The 21,204-nt window shown below is 41.6% G+C and overlaps 1 protein-coding gene across 2 annotated transcripts in view; it reads right to left on the reverse strand.

The window, feature by feature from the left end:
- The window catches only part of LOC135212561 (gamma-soluble NSF attachment protein-like), a 265,650-nt gene extending 250,278 nt beyond the window's left edge, over positions 1-15,372 (reverse strand). For both annotated transcript variants that reach the window (XM_064246104.1, XM_064246105.1), the window contains exon 1: positions 15,261-15,372. In XM_064246104.1, the coding sequence (XP_064102174.1) occupies positions 15,261-15,322 (62 nt within the window). In that variant the 5' untranslated portion in view covers positions 15,323-15,372. The remainder of the gene's footprint in view (positions 1-15,260) is intronic.
- Between the last annotated feature and the right edge of the window lie 5,832 nt (positions 15,373-21,204).

Consider the following 21,204-nt stretch of genomic DNA (forward strand, 5'->3'; position numbering starts at 1 on the left):
TGGAGCGTCATCTGAGAAACGCTCTTGACTAGAATCCATGTCAGGCGTCATATGACGCTTCAGCGGTCTCGACAAGTATTCGAATTCCCTTCACGCCCTCGGTTTAGGTGAAGGGAGAGGGAGAGGACGAGAAACACTCGCGAAGGACGCTTTTTCTAAAGCGCCCTTGAGCCGCCTGCAACGAAGCAGAGCTAGCTGAAGGGACGTCTGACCGTTGGGGATTCCCCACAACCTCCTTAAGGCTTTCGACTTTCCTTCTCCTCTGGGCTCGTGAGCTTGGAAGAGGTCTAGGCCTGGGAGCGTCGCAGGGACGATCAAACGCCCCCTCCACAACACTGGGAGAACTCACTTCACTGTAATGCTCACTTTCACTAGCCTTACCTTTGAAGTCAGCCATCTTGGACTTCATGTCTCTAATTGTAGCTTTCAGATTGGCGATTTCCGATGCCGAATCCGAAAAAGCACTCTGAGAATGAGATACATAGGGAGAATCTACATCAGTAGGAATAGAAATATCAGTGAAAGGCTCAATAGGCCTTGAACTCACACCTTTCAATCGTCTAATTCTATCCCTCTCTAACTTCTTCAAATAAGAAGTCAAAGTCTTCCACTCTTCTGCATTCAATCCCTCGCATTCCTTACAAGTATTAATAGCAGAACACTGAAACCCCCTACATTTACGGCATACAGTGTGAGGATCAACCGAAGCTTTCGGTATCCTCACCCTGCAGCCTACATTCACACACATTCTCACACTCACATTAGAATCAGACATACTGAGAAAAATCCAAAAGAGTTATTCCAAAAACAGTCCACTGTAGCGAATGCCAAAACACGATCCAAATACGTCACCAAAAAAGCCGAAAAACGATGATCAAAGGTTGAAAAATGAATCTAAGTCAGGAGGTAATAACAACAATGTTGATACCACCGGCGACAGAGAAAATATGATAGAAAACGGGGATGGTTCCTAGTCCTGCCACCCAGGGCAGGCCGGTAGATCACCTGACCTACCTGTAGCGAGTGGCGCGAAATTTGAATTTCTGTCGGGGACGACGGAGTCTTAGCTATGTATATATCTGACAGGTAAGTTGATTGTATGAAAATTTAACTTATGATAGCGTATGCCTAGCCACAAATCCAAGTCAATAATCGAAAGAATAATTAGGATACTTAAGCGGCTAATGAAGTTTCAAAATCCTAGGCGGAGGTCTGTAAACAGTTGTTTACCGACCGGCGAAAGAATAAATATGAATAGAAAATGGGAATGGTTCCTGATATCCGCCTCCCAGCGGCGGGAATGGGTACTACCACCTGGCCGCCCACTGCGTGTGCCGCGAATTTTGAAATTCTGTCGGACTTCAGAGAATAGCAGCTATATATATATCTGTCAGGTAAGTTTCATGAACAAACTTAAGGGCTCTTACAGGACATAAAGTCCTCTCCGGCTCTTCCCCCGTAATAGAAGAAAACCCTTTTACTTCTAAGCTTCTTGGCCATGGCTTTGATGGGTTCTCATTCTTCGCTAAGAAGAGAGGCTTGAAAGAGCAAATAGCAGAGCTCTTCTTAAATCCAACTCTGCCTTCCAATGCTTGAAGCTCACCTACTCTTTTTGCTGTCGCTAGGGCGAAAAGGAACAGCGACTTCCTCGTCAAGTCTCTAAAGGAAGCCTTATGAGAAGGTACGAACTTGTCCGACATAAGGTATTGAAGGACCACATCCAAGTTCCAACTAGGGTTCTTCTTGGTCTGGCTTTTCGAGGTCTCGAAAGACCTAATAAGGTCATGCAGATCCTTGTTCTCTGAAACATCTAGTCCCCTATGCCTGAAAACAGAGGCTAGCATGCTTCTGTATCCTTTTATTGTTGAAACGGCTAAATTACATTTTCTTCTTAGGTAAAGAAGAAAATCCGCGATGTCAGTTACAGAGGTACTGGAATAGGATACCTTCTGAGACTTGCTCCATCTTCTAAACACCTCCCACTTCGACTGGTACACACGTAACGTGGAAGGTCTGGCTCTTGCGATGGCTTTCGAAGCCTCGCATGAAAACCCCCTCGCTCTAACAAGTCCTTCGATAGTCTGAAGGCAGTCAGACTTAGAGCGGGGAGGTTTTTGTGATACCTGTCGAAGTGGGGCTGTTTGAGAAGATCGCTCCTTAGTGGGAGTGATCTGGGAAGATCCACTATCCACTCCAGCACCTCTGTAACCCAGTCTAGGGCTGGCCAAAAGGGAGCAATTAAAGTCAGCTTCGCTCCTTCTGAGGAAGCAAACTTCCTTATCACTTCCCCTACTAGTTTGAAGGGGGGAAAAGCGTACCCGTCTATGCCCATCCAATCCATCAGGAGGCCGTCTATGGCTATTGCTCTTGGGTCTGCGATTGGGGAGCAATAATTCTCCAGTCTCTTGTTCCAATTGGTCGCGAACAAGTCTATATTTGGTCTTCCCCATAACTCCCATAACTGCTCGCAGACTTGTGGATGGAGGGTCCACTCCGTGGGGAGGACTTGGTTCTTTCTGCTTAGCAGATCCGCCCGAACGTTTCTTTCTCCCAGAGCAGCAAATCCTTCGCTGTCTCGTAAAGGGAGAATGAATGAGTTCCCCCTTGTTTCCTGATATAGGCGAGGGCTGTCGTATTGTCCGAGTTGATCTGAATGACAGATCCTGAGATCTGCCTTTGGAAGTGGATGAGAGCTAAATGAATGGCTTTTAACTCTTTCTTGTTTATGTGCCAGGACACCTGTGCTCCCTTCCAGGTGCCTGACACTTCTTCCGAGCCCAGCGTTGCTCCCCATCCTGAATCCAACGCGTCTGCAAACAACGCTTGGAGAGGGCTCTGTAGGTGCAGAGATACTCCTTTGCCGAGCTTCTTTGGGTCCAGCCACCATCGAAGATCCTCCTTGATCTTGTCCGTCAGCTGAAAGGAGTCTCCTAGCTCCTGGGAACTCTGGTCCCATCTCTCCTTCAGGTAATACTGAATGGGTCTGAGGTGTAGCCTTCCTAAAGAAACGAACTGCTCCAACGAGGAGAGGGTTCCCAGCAAACTCATCCATTCCCTCGCGGAGCAATGTTCTTTCTTTAGAAAAGTTGCAACCTTCGCTAGGCAGCGTTCTATTCTCTCTTGTGATGGAGACTCTAGAAAACCCAGAGAATCCATCTGAATCCCCAGATAGACGATGCTTTGCTGGGGATCCAGCTGGGACTTCTCGAGATTGACTAGGAGTCCCAGAGACTGTGTCAATTTTAGCGTCAAAGAAAGGTCCTCCAGACACTGAACCTTTGATTTTGCCTGTATGAGCCAGTCGTCAAAGTACATTGAGATCCTGATCCCTTTTAAATGTAGCCAATGCGCCACATTCCTTAGGGCCCTTTCACACTATGCGATTCTTCTCGGACCAAGATACGATTGCAGTGCCGGATCTAAATGCGGCACAAAATTGCGCAAATCGTACATTTGTCCGACTGCCGTACAAAGTGATCCAATTATTGGCTTGCAGTCTGCTCTCAGCCTGTAGTGGTGACTAGATGGACAGGAGAAGAAAATTATTGTCTTTATTTATTACATTTGAGAAAAAAGAAGAGATAACCTAGAATTCACTGGGTACACCCTTTGAATACACAAAGGCACTTGTATGGCGCATTTGCCACAATTTTCGAGAAGCTGAAGAGAGATAATGATAAATTTTTTGATTACTTCAGTGTCTAAAACAACCTTTGAGGAATTCTTGTCACGTCTACATGACCAGTTGCTAAAAGAAATACGCATTCAGAGATGATATTTCGCCAGCACAACAACTGGCAGTTACCATCAAGTAAGAGGAAATAATATGGACCTTTCCTTGTAAATTTGCTTTTCCATATAGAAATTAAAAAGGAGAAATGAAAACAACTAGTGTTAGCTGAAACATCTCTATTTATCAAAAGTATAAACTGATATATCTATATAAAAAACTAAAATCTTTTACTTTGATATAAAAAATCCATATCTCTCTCTGTTTCATTAATTAATGTAAATAAAACGTAAGTGTTAACTATAAAAACTTCTCAAAAAATCATATATATCGAAATCAAAAGCTTTTAGTCCTCTTTTATATCAATAATCTGCCGATTACCTTCTAAATAATTTCAGTATCAAAACGTATATGTGACCTTAATGAAAAAAATTGTTTAGTAAATCATTTCTCAGTAGTTTATACTTAAGCTATCCATACCTGTAGTTCTTTCTTATTTACGAATAACACTATTGTTATTATTATTATTGTATGGTGTTTTTTCGTTGCATGGAACCAGTGGTTATTCAGCAACGGGAATAACACTATTTATATCCCTCAAATGTTTTCAATACCCAATGCACCCGATCACCAGAAGCAGTGGAAGTCTACTGCTGTCACACATATATGCAGGAAAAAATCGCATAGTGTGAAGACACGTATTGAAGGCAATGGCCAACTGCAATCGCGTCTGGGTGCAGCACCGGACATGGCCAGTGGGGCCTGTCGGCTGTAATGCGATGCCGGACCGGCAAATTTGCCGGACCGACATAGTGTGAAAAGGTACATTAGAGATAATAATCGACTGCTAGTCGCATGTAGGTCCGACATCGTGTCGTATTTACGTACGGCATAGTGTGAAAGGGCCCTTAGGATGCCCGTAAAGACTTGAGGGGCCATCGATAGACCGAAGCACAGCGCTCGAAACTGGAAGACTCTTCCCTGCGACACGAATCTCAGATATTTCCTTGATGCCGGATGAATTGGCACATGGAAATATGCATCTTGAAGGTCCAGGGTTAATAAAAAAAAAAAGAGGAAGGCGCGAAAAACACATCGTAGGTAATTTGCACAACAAAACTGTTGAAATTTGTGTCAGATATCTGGTAACTTTTACAACAACGAATATTTTCAAACTACGTAATTATCTTCAATATGTAACAAATTTATGCAATTCATAACCACATTCTGGTATTTAACTAATTATTTACATAATCATCTAGCGCATTAGTTATTCTTCTTCCCGAAATATCACCAGGTTTCCTTGGCTGCAACTTCGATTGTTGTAAAGTGTACCAGTGTCTACGAGTACAAATGGTTTGCGGATTTAGCACAGGAAATGGGAAGTTTGTTTACGCAAGTGACACCGCAAACACCGAAATGATGTCAATCTTCTATACGGTAAAACACTGCTGTGCGACCATTGATTGGGAAAAAAAAGACCACTTTTTCACTCTATATTTAATTGGTGAAACAACAATACAGTTGAATACTTAAGCATACCATTCAAAAGATTGAGGTTTCGTCAAAAAAGTGAGATATATGAAACTACCATACAAAGTAAAATAATCATGTGAAGTCTTCATAAAATGTGTATTCAAGGAAGTTTTCAAATCCAATATGGTGTGTGAGGGTTGTGCGTGCAATTCGGTTCTACAATCAGGACCACGTCTTTCCCAGTGCTCATTTGAACAATATTTGTGTATATGTGTAACATTTATTGATATTACTCAAAATTGTATTGTAATCAGCACAGTAAAACAACATTTTGTTGCATATCTAGTGAAAGTATGAGACGTCTTATTCCCGGGATCATGTTTTGAACTGAAATGCATTTTTACCTTGTAATCGGTGATTTTATCCTTATTGCCATCAGAACTGAAACCCCACAGTACTTATTTGATAGTAATTATACACACCTCATTCTTAATTCACTCCAAACTCCACTTGAAATATGTGAGTTTGTTTACAGCACCCATGGTGGGAATAATTTTTCAACCTTGTTGTACATCTGGCAGCCAGAATCCACGAGCAGCAGACGAAGGTGTAGTGAATTGTTTATGACAAAAAATGTGTACTTTTTTGCTAGCACTTTTCATTTAGTTAAGTCTATATTACTATTTTTGCTCTTTTTTTTATTTTTAATAATTGTATGGCTGAAACAATGTAACCTTGAATGTTTGCATGCTAGGAATGGCAAGTCATCGTTGCCAAATTAGTGGAACTTGACACATATGCCGATGCCTTTACAAACTTATTTCCATAGTTTAGTGTAGGTCTTATCCCAAGTTTGGAGGGTAAACATAAACCAATTGGCAACAGTGATAAAAAATAGGAAAGCACAAACAACACATCATAGTTAATGTTCACAGCAAAACCGTTGAAATTTGTCTCAGGAATCTGGTTACTTTTACAACAACGAACATTTTCAAATGAATTATCATGAATAAGTAATAAATTTATGCAATTCATAACCTAACTCTTGTGTTTAAATATTCTTCTTCTTCCTGAACAATCACCAGGTTTCTCTAGTCACAAGCATAAACACCATAGTTGTTTAAAATCATTGTGAAGAAAGTGTACCAGCATCTATGGGTACAAGTGGTGTGTGGATTTGGCACAGGAAATGGGAAGTTTGTTGACACAAGTGACCCTGCAAACATTGAGATGGCATCAATCTTCTATATGTTAGGTGTTTTAATTAAAAATTTCAAAAGCGTTATGGAGGTAAGTTAGCACTGAACTTGACTAGACTTTCACTAACTTCCGTTTAATTGGGAATTATGGCCTTAATTTCTTACTTGGGAGAAAACACTTCGAGAGTAAAGTAGAGGTCTCAAGGTGTTGCCTCCATGGAACTTGGCTTGTGACTAACCTCCAACTTAGCTTACTGGAAGTGCTAAGTTATTTTTTGGGGAAAGTGGTCGCGCTACAGTACATGCGGTCGCCTGGCCGCACAGCCGTGTTTTACCCTACACAAAATGTTAAAGTTGATTTTTGGGATGGTGGCCATGCTACAGTCTAGGTGGCCGCCAGGTGGCTATTTGGTCGTTTGCCCAAGGCTACTTCAAACGTTTCTTGAAGGTGCAATAGGGTAAACAGCCGCAGACGATCCATCGTCATCGTGCTGGCCAGGCCTTATTCACTCGATATTTAATTGGTGAAACAAGAATGCAATTACAACTTTAAGCATACCACTCAAAAGATTGAAGTTTCGTCAACATAATGTGATATATGAAAGCCCCATACGAACTAAAATAAGCATGTGAGCTCTTCGTAAAATGATATTGTTATGATACAATAAAGTTTGTTCACTCTTACCTGGCAGATATATATATAGCTGTATTCTCCGAAGTCCGACAGAATTTCAAAAACTCCCGGCACACGCAGTGGTTCGCCAAGGTGGGTAGTACCCATTCCCGCCGCTGGGAGGCGGGCGTCAGGAACCATTCCCATTTTCTGTCAGATTTTTTCTAGTGCCACTGTCTCCTGAGGGGAGGTGGGTGGGCACTTTGATTATATATATCTGCCAGGTAAGTATGAACAAAACTTTATTGTATCATAACAATATCATTTTTGTTCATGAAACCTTACCCTGCCAGATATATATAGCTGAATCCCACCTTTGGAGGAAGGGGGAGACAGACCGGATTTGGGAAAACAATTGCATTTACACGATTGATATCTTGGTTCCTTACCTGTTAGCATAGCTGACTTCGTGAGTACCGTCACCCAAGTCTGCTTCTGCTTTACTAGAGACTCCAGCAAGGTAGTGACCTGCGATGCTGTTGAGTTCTAGAGGATCTGTCAACTGGGGCGTGACCACAAAACAACTAGATCCTACATTATAGACCTCCAATATTTGGGTAATGCATTCCTAGAGGTGCCAGCAAGGACGTGACCTGTGTAGCTGGTGCGCTCTAATGAACTGTCACGGGGAGCGTGACCACAATGTGACAGATCATATAGGTGTTGATTAGACACCGAATGCTGTTAATGCTTCACTGGAGGTGCCAGCAAGGACGTGACCTATGTAGCTGGTGCGCTCCAGATGATTTGTCAACGGGTACGTGACCATAATGTGACAAAAACATTTTACCCTACTATGAGGGCGAAGCAAAAACATTACCACCTGACCTAGCCTATCTCGTTAAACTTCGTATAACCAAGGCTAATGGAGGGAAGTCCGCCTAAGGTGGCCGACCCAAGACCACAATAACCTAAACACCTAAATAAGCATAATAAACCAAAAAATAAAAAATAAAAAGAAATAAAGTTAAAAAGTCCAAACTAACATATTATTTCCTAAATGATAGGAAGAGTGCTACTCTCTGTCCCCAATATAGTGTCTGCTGCGACATATGGGCCCAAAGAGCAACAGTTCTCGTATGTAGTCCTCACCTCCCGAAGGTAGTGAGAGGCAAACAAAATGTGGCATTCAAGATGTCATTGAGTGCCATGTTCTTTTGGAAGGCTACCGACGTAGAAATAGCCCTCACTTCATGCGCATTCACCTTCAACATTTTCATATCACTGTCTTGACAGGATGAATGCGCTTCCTTGATGGTGTCCCTCAAGAAAAAAGCCAAAGCATTCTTTGACATTGGTAAATTTGGCTTCCTTACCGAACACCACAAGTTATCAGAAAGACCTCTACAATCCTTAGTCTTCTTTAGGTAGAATTTGAGAGCCCTGACAGGGCAAAGAACTCTCTCTGGCTCGTGCCCAACTATTTCGGCCATCCCTTTAATTTCGAAGGTCCTAGGCCAAGGGTTGGACGGATTTTCATTTTTTGCCAGGAACGTTGGGCTCAAGGAACAGACCGCGTTATAACCTTTAAAGCCCACGTATTTGCTAATCGCTTGCACCTCGCTGACTCTCTTCGCCGTCGCCAGAGCAGTCAGGAAGATAGCTTTTCTAGTAACATCCTTCAGGGAAGCCGTATGCATAGGTTCGAATGGACTGGACATGAGGAACTTCAGAATTACATCCAAGTTCCAAGACGGCAACCTGGGTTGTTGAACCTTCGTTGTTTCAAAAGATCTCAAGAGATCGTGAAGGTCTCTGTTGTCCGCCAAGTCCAGGCCTCTGTGCCTAAAGACAACTGAAAGCACACTCCTATATCCCTTGATTGTAGAGACTGCAAGTTTTAGATCCCTTCTCAGATATAAAAGGAAGTCAGCAATCTGGCTCACAGAGGTCGTGGTGGAGGAAATGCCGTTCTTCTTGCACCAACTCCTGAAGACTGCCCACTTCGATTGGTACACTGCATTGGATGAAACTCTTCTTGCACTGGCGATAGCTTTCGCCACTGACCTAGAAAAGCCTCTCGCTCTGGCCAACTTTTGGATAGTCTGAATGCTCGTCGGCCAGAACGGGGCGATCAAAGTTATTCTCGTCCCTTCCGACGCCGCAAACTTTCTCATGACTTCCCCTAGGATCTTGAACGGGGGAAAGGCGTACAGGTCCATCCCCATCCAGTCCCAGAGAAGTGCGTCTATCGCCACTGCCGCTGGGTCGAGTACTGGGAGCAGTACAGTGGAAGCCTCTTCGTTCTGGACGTCGCAAAGATGTCCACTAGCGGACGTCCCCATAACCCCCACAGCTCTTGGCATACCTCCTGATGCAGAGTCCACTCGGTTGGCAGAAGTTGACCTCGTCTGCTGAGGAGATCTGCCCGGACGTTCTCTACTCCTGCTACGAACCTTGTAAGGATCGTGACGTCCAGTGCCCTTGCCCACAGCAAGATCTCCTTTGCCAGGGCAAAAAGGGATCGAGACTGTGTTCCTCCCTGTTTCTTCAAGTACGCCAGAGCTGTGGTGTTGTCTGAGTTGACTTGGACTATTCGATGAGAGACTTTTTCTTGGAAAAACTGGAGAGCTAAAAAGATGGCTGCCATTTCCTTTAGGTTTATGTGCCAGGACACCTGTTCCCCTCTCCAGGTGCCTGACACTTCTTCCCCACCTAATGTTGCTCCCCACCCCGTGGTGGACGCGTCGGAGAACAACACTAGGTCGGGGCTCTGAAGCTTGAGAGACACGCCCTCCGACAACTTCACTGGATCTAGCCACCATTTTAAGTGATGTTTTACCTCTCTTGAAATTTTTAAGCTCATATCCAGATTCTTGTTTTCTTTCCAATTTTCCTTGAGAAAAAATTGTAGCGGTCTGAGGTGCAGTCTCCCCAAGGAAACAAACTTCTCCAGCGAGGAAATGGTCCCCAGCAGGCTCATCCATTCCCTCACCGAGCACGAATCTTTCCTTAGGAAGGCTGACACTTTGTCTAAACATTGCTGCTGACATCCCTGGGACGGAAAAGCTCGAAAAGCCACTGAATCCATCTGGATCCCCAGATACAGGATGGATTGGGTTGGAATCAGATGTGACTTTTCGAAATTCACCAGTAGTCCCAGGGACTTCACCAACGATAAAGTTGTTTGAAGATCCTTCAGACACCGCGTTTGAGTGGAGGCACGAATGAGCCAGTCGTCCAGGTACATAGAGAGACTGATATTTGCAAGATGAAGCCACCTCGCCACGTTCTTCATTAAAGTCGTGAAGATCATAGGGGCCGTGCTCAATCCGAAGCAAAGCGCCCTGAATTGATAAACCGTCCCTTTTAGGACAAACCGAAGATACTTCATCGACTGTGGATGGATGGGGACGTGGAAATACGCGTCTTGAAGGTCTAATGAAACCATCCAATCGTTTGGTCTTAAGGTCCCAAGAACTGACTGAGGTGTCTCCATCTTGAATTTCTGCTTCTGTACGAACCGATTCAGACTGCTCACATCTAAGACTGGTCGCCAACCTCCTGACTGTTTCGGCACCAGGAATATCCTGTTGTAGAAGCCTGGGGATTCCAGGTCTACGACCTGTTCCACCGCTCTCTTTTCTAACATCTGCTCGAGCAGATTGAAAATGATTTGTTGCTTCTCCTGATGGTAAATAGGGGATAAATCCTTGGGTGTCGTGCACAGTGGGGGAGGTTTCAAGAAAGGAATCTTGTACCCCTGCTTGATGACGTTGAGCGACCAGCTGCCCGCCTTCCTTTCTATCCAAGCTTTTGAGAATAGTCGAAGCCTGGCTCCTACTGGTGGCTGAAGGATATCTGGTTCATTTCTTTCCTCTGATCTTAGCTGAGACTCTGCCTCTGGAACGTGTACTTCCTCGAGAAGATGTTCTCGAGGAAACTCCACCTCGAAAGGGCTTCTGCTTCTTGAAAGGTTGCGTCCGTGCAGACGTAGAAGAAACAACCGTACGTTTTGCCGACTGAGCTAGGAGGTCTTGGAGGGTAGCCTTCTCTTTGTAGACTGACAGCCAAGAATCTTTGACCATAGCCTGGGGAAAGAGATGGCTCGAAAGAGGCGCATACAACAATTCTGCCTTTTGAGAGATAGAGACCGCCTTTGCAGTAAAACCACAATAGGCCGCTCTCTTCTTCAAAATCGAAGTGCAGAAGTGCGAGGCCAACTCCTCCGAACCATCCCTGACGGCCTTGTCCATGCATGCAAGCACGCTGGACAGCTCCTCGAGGCTAAGCGAATCAGGACTACGCGACCGGTTATCCAAGACCCCTAAACACCAATCCAAAAAGTTGAAAACTTCTATCGTACGGAAGAGTCCCTTCATATGATGGTCCATCTCAGAAAGGGTCCAGGGCACTTTCGTCATTGACAAGGGATCTCTTCGGTGCATCTACCAGGGTAGCGAAGTCACCTTGGGACGAAGAGGGGGCTCTAAAACCTATCTCCTCCCCTGTCTCATACCAAAGACCTGCCTTGCCTGTCAGTCTTGAAGGGGGTAGGGCGAAAGCATTCTTGTTTCGGGCTTTTCTTGACTCCATCCAATTCTGCATTTTCTTAAAAGCCCTTTTTGTTGATAATGAAGTAGCCATCTTCAACAATCCTGGAGTCTTGATAGCCTTAGACGATAGCAATTGTGAAGGAGGCGACTGCGGGGCTTCAGGTTTAAACTTCTCTTCAAAGGAGGTTCGAAGTAATTGAACCAAAACCTGGTAATCTGAAGATACTGTTGATGATTGTTCTTCAGTTTCCTTCTTGAGATTCATTACTATCCTCCGAATCTCGGCGAATGTCTGAAGAAACATTACGTCGTGCGTCCAGCTGCGCGCCATGCCTGGCGTCAAGCCGAGCGTCCAGCCGAGCGTCCTGCCGAGCGTCACGCTTGGCATCCAGCCAAGCGCCCCGCCCGGCGTCGAGCCGAGCGCCCAGCCGAGCGCCCAGCTGAGCGTCAGGCCTGGCGTCACGTCTCGCTGCCGCCTTAACGTCATGCTCTGCAGACCTTCGTGCACGAAATCTCGAAGGCGAGGTAACAGGAGAAAGAGCAAGGCGATGAGAAGGAGAAGGAGACTGCCTGGATCTCTTGACTGGCAGCTTATCCTTCCTCCTGTGACGTGAATTATCCTCTTTCTCTGCAACTAATAAGGCAATTTGATGTTGCAAATTCTGAATCTTCTTCGATTTAGGGCTGATCCTGTGAGAAGACGAGGGGCGAGGGGAAGCCCTCCTCCTCCTCACATGGACCGCAACCAGGGCACTCAAAAGCATTGTCGTCAACAGACATCCTCTCCGGCAACGATCGCAACACAGAAGAAGAGAAAGGACGTGAAGCGTCCTTCTCCCTAAGACCAAAGGTGCCGACCGCCTGTGCGACATCTTGCACCTTTGCTCTCTTTTGCGGTGGAGAGTCCTCGAATTGTTCTGGAGACGACCGCAAAACAGAAGGGGCTAACGGATGTGCAGCGTCCTCCTCTGAGGAATCAAAGGCGGCGGCCGCCTGTGCAGCATCTAGCGTCTTTGTCCTCTTCAAAGGGCGCGATCGCTTCCGAAAGCTCCAACCGCTGCGCGGGGAGGACGATTCTGATGACGAAAAACACTCTTTCAAGATCCGTTTACGAACTTTGGAAGCCTGGGAAGCGCCCCCAGGTCTTGCCGAAGGAACGTCAGATCGGTTGTCCGACCCCCCTTCCGGTACACTCAGAGCATTATCACTACACACCTCTGCACTATTAACACCTTCTAATGCTTGCACTTTTGATTCCAGGCTACGCAAAGATTCAGGAATCATCGATAGGGTATTACCCTCCACAGACACTAATGTAGGGCCCGAAGGCATCACAGGTTTAGGAGGGATAAATTCCACTGGATGTGTAACTGGCGTTACACTCCTCCTTACCCTATCTCTTTCTATTTTACACACATATGATTCATACGCCTTCCACGCAGAATCAGACATACTCTCACATTCATTACAGCGATCATCAAACATACAAACATGTTTCCGACAATTCGCGCACACTGTATGAGGGTCTACCGAAGATTTCGGTAGCCTCACCTTGCATTCTTCCACACAACATACTCTGGCGCTAGTCGAACTAGATCCAGACATCTTAAGTTTTAAGAAAAACAAGCCAAATTCAAAAAACAATCCACAATTAGCGTATGCCTAACCACCGATCCAAATCAAAAACCAAAAAATCAATCGGGATACTCAAGTGACCAAAAGAGTTCCAAAATCCAATGACGGAGGTGCAGAAAACACTTGTTGGCTGCACCGGCGACAGAAAATATCTGACAGAAAATGGGAATGGTTCCTGACGCCCGCCTCCCAGCGGCGGGAATGGGTACTACCACCTGGCCGACCACTGCATGTGCCGGGAGTTTTGAAATTCTGTCGGACTTCGGAGAATACAGCTATATATATATCTGGCAGGTAAGGTTCATGAACAAAATATGTTTTCAAGGCAGTTTTGAAATCCAATATGGCGGCAATCGCGTGGCTGGCCGTTCTAACCACAGACAATCCACCATATTTCTTAGCCTTCCCAGCACTCATTTGAACAATGTTAGCATATATATGTAATGTTTATTGATCTTACTCAAGATTGCAGTTGTAATCAGCACAATAAAACAACATTTTGTTGCCTATATTAGTGAAAGTATGAAACTTTTTATTCCCAGGGTCATGGCTTGAACTGAATTCATTTTTACTTTGTAATCGGTGGTTTTATCCTTACTGCCATCACAACTGAAACTCCACAGTGCTTATTTGATTGTAATTATACACATTTTGGTCTTAATTCACTCCAAATTGCACTTGCACCACGTTGCTGTTCCTGGTTCCTAAGCACTCACTCCACAAACACAGTTAACAGCAGACAACTACGCTGTTTATGAGGTGCAAAGCTTTATTCCCTTAATTGTTTACTTTACTGATTATTTAGTTTAACTTTACTTCAAAATTTTTATGTAATTCATGTCTATTATCCCTTTTTTGCAACCAAATTAACCCCGAAAAATTACAGATATTTCTGAAGCACGAGCAGACGACAGCAAAAAGATTCATCATGCCAATCTTGTGGAGCTTCACACATATGCTGATGCATTTACAAACTGTTTCCATGAATTCTAGTTGTCATAGTAATGTAGTAATGATAAAATTGCTGTAATTACAAATAGATACGCTAATTTCACTTATTTCCCCGGTTTTGTGTAAGTCTTAAACCCAGTTTGGAGGGTAAACACATACCAATTGACAATACTGATAAAAAATTGAAGAGCGCAAAACACCGCAAAGAATGCTGTAGTTCCCTTAGATAAGTACTGGTTAGAGGTCGGGTTTACGATTGTTGTGATGAAAGTGCCCCAGCGTCTATGGGTACAAGCGGTGTGCGGATTTAGCACAGGAAATGGGAAGTTTGTTGACACAAGCGACTCCGCAAACATCGAGACGGCGTCAATCTTCTAAACTTTTTTAATGGTAAGTAAAAATTTCGAAAGCATTTTGGGGTAGTGCGCACTGTGTTGGCCACACTTTTCATTACCCTCTGTTTAACTCTTAAAATATTACCTTAATTTCTTAGAGGCCTTGAGCTCCTGCTATCACCACCAACTCATGACTGATGACCATCTCCGGTGTCAGGATGTGTTAAAGTACTTTTTCGGAGGGTGGCCAAAACCGCGGTAGTCAGTGAGTTGGCCAGTCCACTCGGTTGTTTACCCTAAACTTCGTTTTTTATTTTTCCAAAAAGTCTCTTTATCCCACTGGAGTCCCCCATAATTCACACAAATAAGGGAGTGATGAGAGGCAAAAATACGAGTGGTTTCCAACAACAAAGAAGGTCAGAAATGCATGAAAAGCAAGATAGGCAGTCATAAAAATACTTGAACAGTTAACGTAGGGTACTACTCAAGAAGAAATTTTTGGCATGAAATTTAAATACCATAGTATTGAAAAACGTATGTTGGACATTATCTAAATATAATAATTACCACAACCTATGCAGGTAACCTGACTAAGCTAATAATTATTTCCCAACGTCATCACTGTCACAGACAGTAGGGCAGCAGGAGATATATTATATGTCCATAAAAAGCAATAACATTCAATAAATATAAGTTTTGTCAGTGCATAATTCAAACCGAAATATAACTGTAACGAATAAACTAACATTCACTTTCAAAATTTACCTCTTTTCAGCTTCTCGAATATGAGCAAGAGCCTCTTCGATTTTCTTCTGGGTTGCAGCCATGTTTGTTATGATCGTCAAATACCAACAAGAAACGTTATTATAGGGTGGATACGTTTCCTATACCTTAATAATTACTGTTGGAGTGTAGTAAAGTATATTTAATAACCATGATCAGTAATGTATTTATAAATAGAGAGAAAATTCATAAAATCAAAATAAAATACTTACTAGGAGGCTTAATATAAGAAGCAAAAGAAAAAGCCACATCTAAAGCCTAAAATGCTTTAGTAGAAAACGGCTCCAAATGCTAGCATCTTTCATGCGTCTTTATCTTTTGACAGTTCTCTTGCATCGTCTGACATGCGCAAAGCGGAACCAGGTAAAATGAATATTCTATCACAAACACAATGGCATGATCAGATGTTAGTACTAAATTAATTTTGACGATGATGACATTTGAATTTTTACAGAGAAGCAGATGACTGTCAATTCCCTGACACAAAAAATGAAACAGGTCTGAAAAATTAAATATTTTAGTACGCATCCGCGGTAAGGTTCCTGCGGTGCACTTTTATCAGTGCTGATTTTATATATGTTTATATATATATATATATATATATATATATATATATATATATATATATATATATATATACCTATATTATATATAATATATTATATATATATATATTATATATATATATATTATATATATAATATATATATATATATAATATAATATATATATATATAACCTCCAGGGGATGTTCCATGATACAACGATTAAAACATAAATTTATTCTAAGAAACGTTTCGCACATGAAATTTTGTGCATCATCAGTCTGTGAAAGATAAAGACACATTTATAAATAACAAACAATAAAAGTGTAAAAAACAGGAATTCACATATATCAAAAATAGTCTTAAAATTACATAATAGAACAAAGTAAAAATGATAAAACAGGTTAAAAGAGACTGCTTAAACACCAACCGTTCATTGTAAGGAGAGAGATGGAATGAACTAAGACAAGTTAAACAGAGACTGATGAAGCACAGAGAATTTCATGTGCAAAACGTTTCTTAGAATAAATTTATGTTTTAATCGTTGTATCATGGACATCACCTGGAGGTTTTATATATATATTATATATATATATATGTATATATATTATATATATATATATATATATAATATATATATATATATATATACTATATATATATATATATATACATATATATATATATATATATAACCAATGATAATGGGCAGCAGGCATATCAAACTATACACCATGTCTTTAATTATGCTGAATTTGCTTTGCAAAATCAGACCAATGAATAAAGAAAACAACTTCCATTTTAACACATATTTTATCAACACTGATAGGCAATTCGAAGCATACGCTTACATATTTTTTGAGGTGGCACGGGTTATGCAAAAGATGTAAGATAACCTCGAAAAACAGCTTGATAGAAGTTAGGACAACAGTTCAGTTACAATAGTCTTCTTATCTGGCCCCATTTCACACAAATTCATTTGATAACAGCGTACTTATTATTGTCAAGTCCACACTACCATACCATTAAGAAAATAAAATCTTTTTGATTATGGTTTATGGACCGATAACTATTGTTGCAGATGCTATGCCCTGCGCCTATAATATTCCATACCGTATAGGTGAAAGGTATGAGATTATGGGAGAGAAAAGCTAGTAGTCCATGAAACTGTACTATGAGATAATGAGATTTACATTCAGAAAACCCTCCGGAGAATAGAAACATTTGTATTGCTTAGCAATCTTTTACTGTGGTGCCTTATTAAAATGTCTACTGGATTTATTCAACGACGTCTCCTACAAAAGAAATCAAATATCTCAACTCACAATTCAAGAAACAGGAGGTGGAGTTCCTCTAACTGGGAAAAACTTTTGTTGCACTTGCAAGTGAGGATTACTGTACAACAAACCTTTTGTCTCAATGAAACGAGGGATATAAACATTTTTAAGGCTGTAAGTACTTTGGGTCTGGAAATAGGATGCACAGTTTCATGGGAAATTGGAATGAACACCGAGCGTTCAGTGTTACTTTAGAGCACACGCATTACTATTATTCAGACACCATTCATAGGAAATGATATCTGCCTAGGAAACATGGAACACATTGTTTGATACAACCATCATTATAGTGAGTGCCTGTGTAGTAGCAGTTGTAATGGCAATTTTAATCACCTGGCTTTGGAGCTGTTCCATGCTATTTAAAGTTTATGAACTGGTTGACTGATTGATTTATGAAAAATAGGCTGTTAACCCACGCACTAGGGTACTCTCGCACTAGGGAGCTGGTGTGGCAGGACAGCTGGAGAGAGAGAGAGAGAGAGAGAGAGAGAGAGAGAGAGAGAGAGAGAGAGAGAGAGAGAGAGATCCATATAACAAGAAATAAAAATACAAGGATCTAATGGTGAAACTGGGAGAAAACTTCACAATTGCACTACGAAGTGATAGTCAGAAAGATTGGACAGGAAGACTGAAGAAAGGAGGCGGGAATGTACGTAAGGCGAAAAGCTAGGAAGTGGGTGGGGTTAGAGGCCGTAGAATCATTGCAAGCACCCGTCAGTAGCGCCTAAAGTGCACCTTGTGAGTTGCACTGACGGCATTAGCCCCTTACCGGGAGGAAGAAAGGAAAGCCCGATGTTACGTCATCAACAGCCCCACCACTTCCATAAGTACAAAACTGCGCTCCTCTCTCTCTCTCTCTCTCTCTCTCTCTCTCTCTCTCTCTCTCTCTCTCGTGTTATGTAATTAGTTTTTCGTTGTTTACAACTCGGCCAGTCGTGTTTTAAAACGTATTATTATTGTTGTGGTTATTATTATTATTATTGATACTATTATTATTATTGATATTATTATTATTATTATTATTATTATTATTATTATTATTACTACTCATATTATTATTATTTTTTATTATTATTATTATTATTGGGCCAAAGAAATCCGGTGTCATACGATGTTAATGATTTGTTGGTCGTCAGTAGCTTTCGCACTTTTTACAAGCACCGTTTACAGCTTAAAATTTTGAGGACTAACAGATTATGTACATCTGCATTATCACTGCCGCTATTTTTACCCACAATCAAAGTATTTACATTTCACTAATCTTAGAAAACTGTCCCAAGTTATTCTAAATTCCTTGACAGTACTTCAATTGACAGTGGTTTTGTTTCACACTCTATCTAAAAAGACACTACGGTTATATTTCCGATAAACAAGCCTATCTGCCTATCTGAAACTATGGTAGTACATGAAAGGAAACTGTGAATACATTGTAAGGCAAGACGTCAATTGATATATATATATAGATATATATATATATATATATATCTATATATATATATATATATATATATATATATATATGATATACAAAACCTGATGTTAAACCTACGGACATGAAACATAATGTTTAAATTTCCCAGAGTTGATTTGTTTGTATGGTGTTTTTACGTTGCATGGAAATTCTTTCCTAGAGTTGACGATCGGCAACAAACTAACAAACAGATATTTTCTATTTGGGTAACCGTATTTTTACAGTGAGCGGAATTCGTTCTGTCACTTAACCTACCAGTAAAAGTAAATTGACTTAAATCTGAACACAGATATATGATTGCGAAATCAAGGTTTTTTTTTTTTTTAGACGGAGTTATACCTCAAATTGTCCAGGACTCTTATCTAACCTTAGTTAATTTTGCTCCCAACTTCTTTGCAAAGGATTTCCACACAGGAGAATGACTCAGGAGTGTTACCCTTTCTTTCTTATCTAAAGATAGAAAACGTATTTGCCCTCAGCCTTCGTAGTATTTATTGCATCACATGCTCCTCGCAAAGACAACATATCTCGTCAGAATACATCGAGATGCACGATGATATTTGAAACATGAGTTAGAATTTAGGACAGTAATCAATTTAATTTTAAATAAGTTTATTCACTTTGCACGCCATGAAAAATGTATAGTATGTCAACTAACTTATGTGTTGCAACACATGAAATTATGACTGAAGTCGTCTTATTAAACGAACTGATCACATCAAATCAATTACAATAATATTCTAATTTACAGAGGAAATAATCCACAAATCAGACGGGCCTTGTGAACAAATAGTCTATATTACTAGTTCTATACACCCTCTCTCTCTCTCTCTCTCTCTCTCTCTCTCTCTCTCTCTCTCTCTCTCTCTCTCTCTCTCTCTCTCGTGTTTAAGGAGATTGTTGTATGTTTTGTCAAGTCACAATTTAATCCTGGGTTCTCTATGACAATGAAGACGCTAGTTATGAGTACCATATCACGAAAATACTTCAATAAAAAGAGTAAGATTTCTAACACGATCTTATTACTATTACCAACGTTATTATCCAGATGACTATCATAAAAGCCTCGTAAAGGACTTAACAGAATCGTCCTTTGATAAATTTATGAACAGTTTTTACTAAGTTGCCCGGCTGCAAGTAATTTTTTCCTTTGATTACCAAGGGAAACGATACCTGCTTTCAGCCTCAAAAGAAAGGGCGACTTTCTTTCGATTTCTTTTCAAGCCGAAAGGATGGACGGTTAGGGAAAGATGAATTAGGAGGAAGTGACCTCAGGGAACGTTGGTCAGAAATCTTTGCGCTTATCAGCAGGCCCAGGAAAGGAGAGAGAGAGAGAGAGAGAGAGAGAGAGAGAGAGAGAGAGAGAGAGAGAATAAGCATAATAGATAGAGCTAATGATTTTGTGTCTGAGTTAACTTGCGCCTGACGCTTCGCAGCAGTCGCTTGTTTGGTTCAACTTCCCATGGAGCGCTGGAAAGGGAATCATCCTGTAGTAGATTCACATCAACCGTGAATTTGATGTCTAGGCCAGTCCCTTACGACGTTCCTGATCGGCCGTTGATAAGCCAATCACAGGGCTGGAATTTCTCAGTCTCTCTCGAGAGTTCACATGGGTAGGATCTACGTTCCACCTCTCCTGAGGGATAAACCTGTCAAAGTATCCCCCAAGAGAGGTGGAACATAGATAATAACCACGTGAACTCTCTCGAGAGATTGAGAGTTTCCAGCCCTGTGATTGGCTTATCAACGGCCAATCAGGAGCCCCGTAAGGGACAGGCCTAGACATCAAATGCACGATTAATGTGAATCTACTATAGTACTCGTACCAAGTACAGTGGATTCAAAGTACATTAACCACATCAACGCGCGTTCAATAAAGGGTTCTCAACTTTCAGTGAAAGCAATATTCTGATGTGCCGGGACACGCTGTTTGATAACTCGCCTTTCAAATATTGGGGTCCCCACACACAGTTTGCTGCCATACCAGTAAAACTCAGAACCAATAGCTGCAGGCAAGTAAAAAAAAAAAAAAAAAAAAAAAAAAAAAAAAACTGCTGCAGTGTCAATTGATTTACACACGCACCCAAAAATTATATATGTACACACACACACATATGTATATATATATATATATATTATATATATATATATATATATATGTGTGTGTGTGTGTGTGTGTGTGTGTGTGAGGGGGGTGGGGGGGGAGTTAGATAGTGATAGACAGATAAACATGAATGCATTTTAACCCCAAGGCCCAAAAGGGGGAAACCGGAATAATCCGGTTCTGGAAGCTTTTCTACACGAACAGTGACCCTTTACGTGGAAAGTAACAAAGCATTGGCGCACCTTCTAAACTTGGAGAAAGTCTCTTACAATTCAAGTTTTTTTTTTCTTTTTGTCAGTCATGCGAGGTTCTGCACTCGTTCTACGTATATGAATAAGCGCATGTATATAACACATTCAGAATGTTGTAAGCATTTACCTTATGCAAGATGTGCTCATTTATTTTTATCGTTTCAAGATACGTGCGTTATATTATGCGTGTCAGATATATAAACATTGACAATACGGAT

This window comes from Macrobrachium nipponense, chromosome 41 (genome assembly GCF_015104395.2).
Source record: "Macrobrachium nipponense isolate FS-2020 chromosome 41, ASM1510439v2, whole genome shotgun sequence".
NCBI lineage: Eukaryota > Metazoa > Arthropoda > Malacostraca > Decapoda > Palaemonidae > Macrobrachium > Macrobrachium nipponense.